The sequence below is a fragment of the Tympanuchus pallidicinctus genome, unplaced genomic scaffold (assembly GCF_026119805.1).
Source record: "Tympanuchus pallidicinctus isolate F22 unplaced genomic scaffold, pur_lepc_1.0 scaffold14, whole genome shotgun sequence".
NCBI classification, from domain to species: domain Eukaryota; kingdom Metazoa; phylum Chordata; class Aves; order Galliformes; family Phasianidae; genus Tympanuchus; species Tympanuchus pallidicinctus.
The window spans coordinates 3,173,804-3,186,877 of record NW_026294659.1 but is presented as its reverse complement, the minus strand read 5'-3'; the positions used below and the strand labels follow the sequence as shown (position 1 = coordinate 3,186,877).

Here is a 13,074-nt window from a genome sequence, read left to right as displayed (position 1 = left end):
GGCATGGTGCATGCTATCAGCACAGGTATTGGACTGTAGGCATTCCTGAACAAAATAGTACTATCCAATATCAAACATACACTTTTCTTGGGGTTAATACCCAGCTTACATTGGTTGCACATTTGACTTGCTCAGTCATCTATGGATGATTAGAAAATGCATGTGCATGCACACCCTCACATCACTTCCTCACAGTATGGTCATGCATCTTTCATGCTTGAGCAAGCTAGTCAGATCCCTGCCACTTGCCAGGGAAATTTTGTACCCTGCATCCTTACAGGAAGTCATATGCAAAAACCGCAGCTTCGGTCACATTATCTGCCCTTCATCAGTTTTTGTTCTGCTTTTCCACTATATACTACTTAATTTCAAGAAGGCCCTCACTTTGAAGGGAAAGAAGTCTGCATTCCCAGGCTACTTTCACACTAATTGTATCAGACAGCATTTTTCTATTTTAGTTCATTTTGAGTAGCATTAAAAACTTGCAATATTTTAAAGTCTTCAAAAAGCAGACAAAATTGCTAGCATTAAAATAGAGCCCATGTGGTTGCCATCAAATCCTCTGCATGTATAACCAGTTCATTTTGCCATTCATTATTTGCTTCGGCTCTGCTGGTTTGTTTTTGTTTTTGTTTTTTGTTTTGTTTTGGTTTTGTTGTTTGTTTGTTTGTTTTGTTTTTGACCTGTCCAGCCTCCTGTTGTTTACAACAGGTTTGTTTCAGCTAACTGAAAATATATCACAGTACGTTAATGGAAAACATGCTGTTTAAGGCTGTCTCAGATGAAGTATATACAACTTCTGTGAGGGATCTAAAATACCACAACTCAAGGAAAACAAAATGCTGAGGACCCTAGACTTACAGAAACTTCTGCTGTACTCAAGTCAGTGTTTATTCAGTGTGGCTGGCAAAGTACAGAAAAATGTATTTCACTCACACTACTACAATGAGTTAAATAGCCAAAGACAGTAATTTCAGACTGCAGTTATAAGAAAGCAATAACCATTATTTACTGATTTATAAATAGAATTGCACTAAGAACCACTTGAAATGTGAACAGTCTCTTCTTAATATTTAACTCTTCCATCGTGGCATTCTTCCTTCTTTCATTTTACTGTACTTATGATGACCTCCTGAACTGCTCCTCTTAGAAGAGCAGCATCCGTGCCATATTAGAATTTTCATTTGAGCATTTATTTAATAATTACAGGGTTGATTATAATTACAAGGTCACTTGCCAGTGTAACTCTAAGCTGACAACATTTGTATGCGGTTTAGCATTAACGTCGCTACAGTGGTTTACATACAGATCAAGATCAAAAACATTGACAGTTAACCACATTTCTGTTACAGAATAGGGAGAAGGGACAAATGCTACATTTACTGCTAAAACCAATATGCTGAATTAAGTGGTAGAGCAAGTCGGCCCATGCAAATCAAGAATGACAAAAAGTAATGCTGTACAAGAAAAACTTCTTACGTCTTAAGGATGCTCTAAATATCAAGATGTTCAGGTCCCCATTTGTCTTCCAAAACATCAGTGTTCTCTGGTATTTCTCATAGTGAGTTGAAAAGATTAATGCTGCTAGTCAAAGAGATGCCTGTTGTGTTACACTACTGAATAGAACCAATAATCAACTAGTTGCATTCAGCCTGGAAGGCTCAAGGAGATGAACTCTTCTGAGAATAGGTAGGCCCCCATCCATGCTTACACTTAACTCCACTTCTCTCCTTTTGAGTGAGGTTTCTCCTCCATCTCACTAACTGCCTCCTCAAAGCATCCAAAGCACCAGAGGCACTACAAGTCACTGGGGAAGAATTTTGTTATCATTAGGCTGACTGCATGTACTGCATACCCTGGAGCAAGGCATGAGGGAGAAGTAAGGCTACTTGCTACAACTACATGACAGCAAAAGCAGCTCAAACCACAAAGCTTCAGTGATGCTGTCTTTTGGGAGTAGTCTCTGAAATAAAGAACCCTGCCAGCTCTTTCACAGACAAACTATTGGTCTAACCCAAGAGAATAAATTCAGGCACATGCAGCTCATGGACATGGATGTCTGAGACACTGCACTACCACCCAAATCTGTTACTTAACACAGTAAACAATACCAAGATATCCACAACTAAGATACAGCATAACAGACCACTTTTTCCCCTGCTGGAAGGCCACTAGGCCCAGCACCCTATCCTTCATCTTATCACAGCAGTAGGAATACTGACAACTATCCTCCAGTGCAAAAATATTAGAAGATGTGTTTGGCAGCACAATTAAAAGCTGAATGACTGAAAATGTACTGCTGCTGGCTGCACAGCTATCCATAGAGTGCTGAACAGGCTGGACATGTGGGCTTATAAAAAAATCTCAAAAATTCAACAAGGAGAAGTGTAAAGTCCTGACCTGAGTAGGAATAACCTCAGACACCAGCACATACTGGGAGACACCCAAGTGCTCCTCAGAAAAGGACTTAGGAGGCATAATGGACGACCAATTTGAGTATACCCTTGCAGTCAGAAAGGGTAACAGTATCCTTGGCTGCAGTAGGGAAAACACCACCAGCAGTTCAAGAGCTTCAGTTCAAGTTCAAACGTCTCCCAGTATTCCACTGTGACTGGTGAGGCAACACCTGCAGTGCAGGATCCAGCTCTTGGGCTCCTCAGTAGAAGACAATTACTGGAAAGAGCTTGATAGAGGGAACAAAGATGAAGAAATTGGAGTCTCTCTCCCATGAGAAGAAGTTGAGGGAGTTAGGACTGTTAATTCCAACAGAGAAGAGGCTTAGGGAGATCTCAATATCTATAAACACCTGAAGGGAGGGTGCAGTGAAGATGAAGCCCTGACCTTTACAACGGTGCTCAGTGCCAGGAGAGGAGGCAACAGGCACAAACTGGACTAAAGGAGGTTCCCTCTGAACACTAGGGAGCACTTCTGTGTTGTACAGGCACCACAGAGCACTGGCACAGGCTGCCATGAGAGGCTGTGGAGTCTCCTGCTTGGAGATCAGCAGAAGCAACCAGGATGTGGTCCTGTGTACCCTGCACAAGCAGACAATGGACTAGTTCAACTGCTCTCATAACCATGTTAGAAGGTGGCACAATGTTCTCCACAGTATTCTGCATTGTTTTAGAGTAATTTCACACACAAAATGGGTGAAAGAAGTCTCCTCTACCTGCACCCTGTAACATCTAATAAAGGAAGAAAAATATTTCTAAGTGTAGACAGATGGGAAATAAAAAGGAAAATCCACTCACCTGCCATTTTTTTTGATGTAGGTTGCCAAATAGCCATGATCTTCCCAGTTATGAACTGTTTCTGTCATTCCCTGCTCTTGAAAAACGGGCTGTAGAGCTTTAAGAACGGCATTACAATCAGCTGCAAGGTAGAACAGACATGGAAATAATCATTGAGAATTTTCCGGTTAAATCAGTTTTTTTTGTTGTTTTGTTTCTTTTCTTTGTATTGACACTGAAAAGTTTTTGCTAGCAACACGGTACACAGCTATTCCCTTGAGCTCTGCCTGAGCAACTGCTTTCAAGTTCATAGTTGATCTCACAAAGACAGAGGAAAAACAGCACAAAACTACTATCATGCATTTCCCAATCCATACAGATATTTTCTAGTTCATGGAGATTCCAAAGTTTTTTTTTTTTTTTTTTTTTTTTTTTTTTTTTAAATCAGTCTTTATCCCTGCACAAAAAAAGTCTTAATTTACAATTCCCAGAATGAGTGGTTTTCCCATGTCTATTATTACTGGTCAACTCCTGTATGCTAAGGCAATCCAAGTCTTATTCATGTAATTAGTTTTATTACTTAAAAAGCCCAACAACAACCACAACAACCTCCACAACCCACAATCCCACAAATAAACAGCAGCACTGAGAAGAAGCCTGGTAGTTAACTTACCCTGGCTTAAGGCAATAAAAGTAGATAGAGCAAGCTGTCCTACCTAAATAGTGATCATTTTCTCTTCCACTCCTTGAACCAACAGAAGCAAAGGAGAAAGATATTTTCAATGCACCACACAACTGACTGTCAGCACACAGTAATGTTAAATTAATGCTAATACAAATTAAAATAGAAGCAAAGATGCATTTGCTTCCACCTTGACATGTGTCAAAACATACAATTTCCTTCCTGAAGAGTGATTGATAAGATTTCTGAATGCATGTTAGTCTGGGAACAGTAGGATGAGTATGACAAATTTCAGAATTTACTTGATATTCAATGCTTGCTAAATTAAAGTATTTGAGATATGTCCTTTAAAGTGTATTTAGCTTACATCAGTGACTTAGAGGAGTTATAGAATGAAAAAAAAATCATGAAAAACATAATTCCACAACTCATACCAGCCTTCCACTTAGTAACTGATTGACAGAATTGGTATTGTGAGGTGTTCTCACAGGAATGGTCAGGCTACTCTGACAGATTTGTCTCATCTAGCATAAGCGAGCAACCAAACAAACTGAAGTCAGATTACTGCAACCTACGCATCTGTTATCCATGAAGACTACACTGTTAATTCCATTTTTCATCAGACAGACAGAAACAGGCAAAAGCACCTTTAATTTTCCATCTGCATTCCATCCCACAAGCAGATTAAGAACCCAGGGAGAAATGTCATTTTCTCCAACACCTAGGGCAACACAGACTTTCATGCACAATATTCAAGACGCTATGAAAATAAATCCACTTGGAAGTAAATGAGGACTTTTTCAAAAGCAAGCCAATGCTTTATACATATAAGTATTTCTTCAGTTAGAAGATGCTGATGTTAGAAGTAATGAGTTTGGTGCATGCATAAGATTTTTTTTTTCTTAAGTCTTTTTTTTTTTTTTTTCTTTTTGGAAGTGCATAGGAATACTTGCTATAACTACTATTTAAGCACTCCATTCAAACAGATTTCCCAAAAACAAGCTGAGATCCACCAGCTGTTTGGAGTTGACTACAGAAGTTAATCAATGGTCAATGATAAAGCTACACCTATCAGAACTGAAACCAAGCTAGTGAGACTGTGACACCAGTAACTGTGTCAGTAAGAAGCCACAGACAGCTGCAGTGAGGGGAGTATAATCATTTTGCTTCATGTGTGCAAAAGACTCAGCCATTATAGCCATACAAAATGCAAATATCACAAAGATCTAAAATAACTGAGAAATAACTGGCTTAGCTTCTTGCAGACTGTTTATAACTCATTGCTTCTAGCCCTGACATTGTCCCACCCAGCCCCAATTAAAGAACTATTCTAAGACAATTTGGTTTTATTCACAGCCCTCAACTGCATACATGCAGGCTGCTCAAAAACTAGCGCTTCCTATTTATTTCTATGAAAACTACAGATTCAAAGAGCACAACAGCACTGTTCAACAGATGGAATTCTCAGCTACAAAACACTGTTTTTCAACCTAGCCACGACCTTTTGCTATGCATTTTTGCCAGTGATGAACAAGAGCTTCCATGCTATGCTCGTAACAACCTGTAGCCACAGAGGTGACCTACTGTCCCACCTCAGTGTGCTCACCTTCACTGACTGATCTCCATAAACATTCAGCAAGCATCGGTGAGTATCAATGGGTGCCATTTTTTTTCTGCACAGAGAAATTCAAAGACACACCTTTGCCTCCATTACACTTCTGTGAGAAGCCAATGTGTCAGATTGCTCCTCTGCTGCCTCACAGCCACAAAATGTAATGGGATATTGATGAGAAGGTTCAGTGCTTACAAGCCACAAACATTTGCTTCTGACATCACGGGCCAAGGCCACACAATGAGAGGAATTACTTTTGGATACCTTGGAAACAAGTGTCACCTCCAAAAACCAACCAGCAATAGCTTCCAGCATGTTCCTGATGCATGCATGTTTCAAGCAAATGAAGAAAACTATACCAAATAAATTGCACAAAGTTTGTTTGATCTAGCATAAGCAAGCAACCAGACAAATTGAAATCAGATTACTGCAACCTATGCATCTGTTATCCATGAAGACTACACTGTTAATTCCACTTTTCATCAGACAGAAACAGAGGCAAAAAGCACCTTTAACTTTCCATCCGCATTAAGTTTAGAGCAAGCCAATTCCCAATACCTTGCCAAGAACACTTATGAGAAGCAAGAAGGCTCTGCTTCTTACTGCTCATATTGCCTGACCTTTAATTTATATTCTGAGATATTTACCTCTTGTCTTTAATGTCTCACACATTAACTCCCCATTAATTGTTAATTCTAATTAACATAAAACAAGTATCATTAGAGAGCAATGAATAATTTAACTACTAGCACAACTGTAACCCTCTGTCAGTCAGTAAGCAGACCCACTGATGATTTGTATCCTCACTGAGGGAACATCTACAAGATCTGCTATCATTATGAAGCTTTTTCTTCCCTACCCTACTGTGAAATGCACATGATTTGTACCATTACATTTTTGTACTTAATATTCAGCATCAGTCAGGTAAAAATCACAAGAACACAACAAGCAAAGTGTCTGTTAAATAACTGTGCTTCCAGCAATAATAGATGAGACAGTCAAGCCAACATATTTTAGAACATAACCACAAAAGAAACAATCATAATTAGAGTTCCTAAACTGATCCTAGTTTTTGCAGCTTTGCATTGGGAAGGAGAGAGATGTTTCTCTCCCCTTGATCTCTTTTTTTTCCTCCTTGTTCACCATTTGTTTTGCCTTCTGTACTCCTTTATCATTTACAAAATCCATGTTCTCTAATGCTGTTCCAGTATGACACAGACAGTAACTTCAATATCATGCCATACCCTTCCAGGTCAGCAAATTAGCACGAAACCTCACATAGAACTAGTATGTAACTGACTCCTACACCACTTCACTTCTGCAACTCCTGCAAGACACTTAATACGCTGAAAAAGAGATCCTCTGGAAGAACTTGTGTTCAAACCCCATTCATCTTTCAGCAACCCCAAGGATTCCTGTTGGACATGCTTTGGCAGAGACCACAAAAATAAGTCATCACATTTTTCTGCTCCATGAAGATACTAATCCCTCACAAGCTGCTCATCATTCTACAGCAGATTTCTTTGCTAAGCAGCCAGGCATAACTTCTTCCTATTATGCGATTAACTTCATGAAGTTAAAATAACATGCTCTTTCATCAGGTCTCCTTTTGGTCGTACCACACAAGGTTTGCCTCGGAGGCCTAATTAATTAATCCACCAAAGTTGGGAGACTCCTTTTAAGGCATCAGCGGTTGTTTGAAGGCATCACAAAGCTTCAGGAATCTCAAGATCTCTCTCCCACTTGCCACCACCTCACTCCAAACTGAGATATGCTCTAACAAGTGTTAAATGAAAAAAGGACAATGGTGATAAAACCACTAAGAGACTAAATTAACATCTCAATGCCGATTCCAAGTAGGTTGCCTTTTTTGCAAATGTGCGTACTACTCAGCAACAAAGGAGGCAAATTCAGGTTACCAAGTATGAAATACTGTTTTAAATAGTTGATATTTGCCAGAAGGAATGAGAAGACCCAGTATTTCAACTCTACAGAACAGAAACAAGAATACTGCATAGAAGATCTGGGAGATGCATAGTTCTCAGAAGAGTTAGTGACCAAACAGTTAAAGCCAGATGGTTTTGGCAACACAACACACTTCAAGAGATTTTGGAACAATCACAGACATTCCTCTGGAGTTTTATCAGACAGGAATTAACAGTCATCTGCAAACATGAGGGCAGCTCAAAGGCCCCACAAAACTGTAAGCATCCAGGCTGTCCCTCATGTGTAATGCCAGCCAGTTTCAACCAGATACTCTAACACCAATCTCTGTGATCTGCTATAGGACCAGACCAGTTAAAAAAAATATTGTTTTAAGATCTCCTCATACCAGTGGACTTAAAGTCTTCACAAGTTATGGGAGCAGATTATATCTTGTTTAAGAATATTCACCTCATAATCCTGATTTTGAACCCTTTCCTGTAGGGAACAAGAACATAACGTCAGTGAAACAATAAATCATGTTAAAGCACTCTCACATGCTTCTGTATTTTTCCCTTGGTAGCTAAACTCTTAACAGAGAGATGAAAAGAAATCAAATGAAATGAAATGCAATGCCTTAATTAAGAATGCACTGAGAGTTAGCATACTATTAGCATATCCTGCATGTTCTACATAAGATAGCAGCCTCAATGGTTGGAACCTTGCTACTTGTTCAGAGCCATGCAAACTCATCATTTGATATATTACATCATCGCACTATGCAAGCCTGAAGTCCACATGTGGGCACTCTACCTGAAAATTCCAGCTCTATAAAAAAATTCATTGGCCAAGCAAATGAACAGAAGCAAGGTAGGAGAACGATGAGTACAGCACTGAGAGAAGCGTGCAGCTTTTAGCCTGGTCAGGTCCCAACATCAGCTGAAGAGGACAGCAGCAGCAGACCAGCCAAGTGCACCACAGAGGAGCAAGGCCACCACCACTCACTGGAAGCCCAGGCACCAGGTTTAAAGTTCTTCTCATTCCCATACAGGATCCAAGGCATTTTTTCAATGCCAATTGTACCTCAGTTATGTTCCTTCACTCGAAGTTGAGTACAGAACTCAAAGAATTAAAGGGTAACTACAGCGAACAAAATACTCAGGTTTTAAAATCCAGAACTCAAAAGGAACTTTAGGTTCCAGTGCTTGTATTTCAAAAGGCCATGGATTTGCTTTAGACCAAAACACAGAAATAAAACTTGTCAGTGACAACCTTTCCCTTATTTCTCATCCTAGCCTCACACTACCAGGGCTCCTCCACCCTCAGCATGAGAATACAGAGCAGTATGTTACTTGCAGACAGCTAGCTATTAGTCACCATCCTTTGGTAGGGTATTTTCTCTTTAAATGTTTCACACTAATGAAACACACTATCCAGCGAAAGCTTTAGCTAGAGCTCAAATTAACAGCAGTTGCCTAAAGTATTCCTTTACGTCCTCATTCTTGAGATTAAAAACACTTTAACAGATACAAATGAAAAGCAATGTGCTTTACCAACAAGCATGTCTGGGAGTCCCCTGTCAGGAACACCTTCACAGGAAAAATCCTTTGTTTCACATTCACCAGCTTTGTGAGAGCAGAGCACACCAGGTAGCAGAAAGCTAGATTACAATCCCCCTCTTCAATTAATTTGCACCTGTGGGAATCAACCACACCATAAGAATTTATACACAGAAGTCAACAAAGCCATGCACAGCACTGGATGAGGTTTTAAAAAGGCAATTAGATGTAAGCAGTCATCTGCTATTCACACTTCTACAAAAGAAAGATCAGTTTCAGCTTTCTCTATGCACTTGTTTGATTTCGTTATTCTGCAGTACAGTAGGTTCAGAATAGAAGGTGGCTTTTTCCTAGCAAATTTTTAAGGATCCTGTGCCCCACAACACAACCCCGAGTGCTTCATGCTATAAATAGTGACTACAGGCAAGTCAAGCTATACCGTGCTACAAAGCAATGCATGAACTTGCCAGTACCTTTACGTAAGGACCACAGTTGATATAAATCAAGTGCATCCAAGTGTCCCTTTGGGAATTGTTCATCAAGTCTATCAGAAATAAAGAGAAGCTCTTAAAGTACTGAAGGCTCCTAGCAAAATTCGCCCCTTACCCTTCCTCACAAGATATCATTCCATCAGTTCAGATTGCCAAGAGAAATACACGCAAACCCCTCCCATGAGATTCTAAATCTCTCTGTGAGATACCAGAAGCTTTTAATGCCATTTGTTGATTTTTCCTGGATCGCATTTTTCTCCCTCTTTACTTAGCTGAACATATTCCTCCTGCAATACTCAACTCTCCTATCTGCTAGATTTCTGTAGAAGTTAAAAGCAAGCTCTCTCTTCCTTTGCCACATACAATCCAGTCACTTAACACCTTTTCCCTAAAGCATCCTATCGATTAGGGGCTCAACTCTAGATGTTCTCCTCCTGTTGACGAATGCCAACCTAGGACTGCAGTGCCAAACAGAGCACTCCTATTTTTCCTCATTTCTATATTCTTGCCTGTTCCATTACTTTAGCAGTGTCATCTCATGCTCCAGAGACATATTTTAAGAGGTAACGTTAATGCAAAAAGGAGCAAGCAAGAAGGGTGAATTAGTACCTAACTAGTGATGTAACCACAAACCCTTGGGGCAAGACTGTATGTCACTTGAGGTCTGACTTTTCCACCAAAAACCAAACCCACAGTTGTGCATGCACCCCTCTGTGGCACAGCCAGTCCAGCTAGTTACCTGAGAACTGAATATAAGAATCTCAATTAAATGAATCCAAAGCTCTCAGATGTGGAATAACTTAATTCAATTACACTGAAGAGTAGCAGTAATTCCAGAGAACTCTCACATCCACATTATAGCATCTTAATGCTATTCAAGTAAGTCTATGCAGCCTTTTAGCTTGTAACAAAGTCAGATTTAATGTATCCTTACATTCTTCTGTCAGCAGCTGCTTATGGAGCAACTGTTGTACAAAACTACTTGCCAGTGATCTACCTAGCTATAAACAAATCTGAGACAGTCAAAGGTCAGAACTCCACTAGAAGCTCTTGCCAGTGCCATAGTGACACGAGAGGGAGATGAGAGAAGAGTTCTACATACATACTATCAGTTCTTCTGTAATAATCTGATCACAGCAATGACAGAACACTTTAATGCAAAGCTAGCCACTAAACCAGTATGATAACTGAATTCATTTTTGTGTTTGAGTAAGCAAGCACTTGGATACATGAGGTTGCTAGCTGTACAGGCAAATCTCTTCAAGCACAAAGAGTCAGTTGCTGCAAGATGCATACTGAAACAACCAAAATAAAATACTTGCTATCAACTTAGAGCTGGCTCACACTTGATGACTAATTTAAAATTAGCTGTAGACAGGAGCACTTTTTTAATTTATTTATTTATTTTACACTGGGCTGCATATTAATTCCTACTGAGTCAACCCACAGGAGTACTTCCCCAAGTGACATAACTGTGACATTCAGAAGATTAGAGCCTCACTGAAGGCATTCTGCTTTTTAGAGGCACTCAGTGGTAAGGAAGGATAACTCCTATCAACCAGCTGAGGATGCAGCTATCTCAGTCATGGATTGCTACAAGTACAGCCACACACTTGAGTAGAGGTTGTCTTACTAAACCATGGAGAACCACTGAAAGAAGGCTTAAAACATATCACTTACATGAAGCAATTGAGCCTTGCACCTATCCCTACGCACTCGCTTACATGATGTAAATCTGACAAAGTTGGAAGTAACACCATGTACACACATCTTCCTCTCCAGGAGAAGGTAATCATCCTCCACAAAAGCATCCCAGAAAATGCACACCCATGCAAAAACAAAAGCACTCAAGCACAGCAGACACTGGTCTATAGCAGAACTTATTTATTATGGTCATCGTAAATAAAACAGAAAGTAAAAGTAATGCTTTACTATAACAATGGCTGAGTACAGCAGAGCCAGCAAAGTCAAGGTTAAAATATTTGTAGCATGTCTGAATCTGAAACAACCTGAGGGGGAAAGAAGGAAGACAAAGAATAACCACTTTCCAGAACCTCCCTTGATCATCTTTGCATAAGCATTTGATTATCATCTCCGATGACAGAAAGGAGTTACTCAGCAAGTCAGGCATTGCAAACAAACCTTTCCTGGCTTATTCACTACACCAGCTTGGGATTCCCACTTGCAGATTCACCAACATCTAAAAACTCACCACTGATGTTTGCATTTTAAACAATATTATCATTTGTTGAAACATCTGTAGCCCTTCCATCTAAAAAAAATAAGCAAAAGAAAAAAAAAAAAGGAAGTGTACTTCATAATGGGAATTCTACATGCTCAATCTCTCCAGCTTATTATCAATCACCTGGAACCCGACCATTTTCCAGAAATACATGAAGCAAGGTGACAGTAACTACTTGTCCTGAGCATCTTCCTATTCCAAGAATGAGAATTACAAGAAGGGAAAAAAACTTCACCGCATGGCTGCTATGCATAATGCATTTGTTATTTAAAAGGCACAGAAGCTTACCTCAAATAGAAATATTCACGTCAAAAGCAGCCCTCATTTCCTGCGTGAATTTGTTCCACGGCCTCAAATCAAGCCCTCAGGAGAACATCTCTCATGCTGTATCTTTCACCTTCACATGGGAGAGATGCTTCGTGCCCCAACAAGCAGCCATTAAATTCTTTACATCACGTGGGAGATTCAGATAACTATTTTCAGAATTACTCTCAGAGAGCGTTTTACTCTTCAGCACTGGAAACCAACAAAAGCAGGGAATGGGTTTACAGCAACCATGCTGCTAAAAATAGGAAGCTTCCATTCTTATGAAAAGGCTTCCTGATAGAGCAGCCTCACACTGCTAGGCAGGGCAGGCCCGTCCCTGCCTCCAGCCTGTAAGAACAAGAGCCTGCAGGCCTGCGGGGCACTGCTTGGAGCAGCACAACACACATGGGCTCATTCCTGACCTGGAGCTGTAAGCTGGCTGCAAATACACCTTTAACCAAGGTCAATAATGTAGTTGCAAGCCCCAGAAGGCATTTACTCGGGTCTTGTTTAACCTTGATCTGTGTGATCTTCATTCACACATGCACCATCAGCTAGGAGTCAGCAAGTTCTGATAACATAACATAAACCAACAAAGTAAAGAGATAAGTGTATCACTTGCATGTTATCACAGCAGTCAAATGTTTTGGCACTTCAGACAACCCTGTTCTTGCCAGAACTGGTCAAGATGAGCTACAGAGCCAAGAGATGCTGCTTCCCCCACAGTATGCTCAAACATTTCCTTCTAGCTAACTGCAGCCAGTCCGGGATCATAGAAGCAGGCACCTGCCTCATTAATGAAACAGAGCCCTAGCATCCCTAGTATATCAAACAACATCAACATTAGAAATGATATTAAAGTAACTATATATAGCCAAGCACTCACAAAAGATTCGCTGATGAGATTTTCACATATAAGCATAGAAACTGTAAGCAAACATTTAACCCTTCCTTCTTCATACACAAGGCTCTGAAGCACCGTGGAAAAAAAACCAACAACAACTCTGCAAGAGTTTCCAAATTACCATC

At 40.1% G+C, this 13,074-nt stretch overlaps 1 protein-coding gene across 1 annotated transcript in view; it reads right to left on the bottom strand.

Annotated features, from left to right (window-relative positions):
• Positions 1-13,074, bottom strand: part of SMS (spermine synthase) — a 46,192-nt gene that overhangs the window by 28,394 nt on the left and 4,724 nt on the right. The window contains exon 2 of the mRNA XM_052673777.1: positions 3,252-3,372. Within this exon, the coding sequence (XP_052529737.1) occupies positions 3,252-3,372 (121 nt within the window). The remainder of the gene's footprint in view (positions 1-3,251; positions 3,373-13,074) is intronic.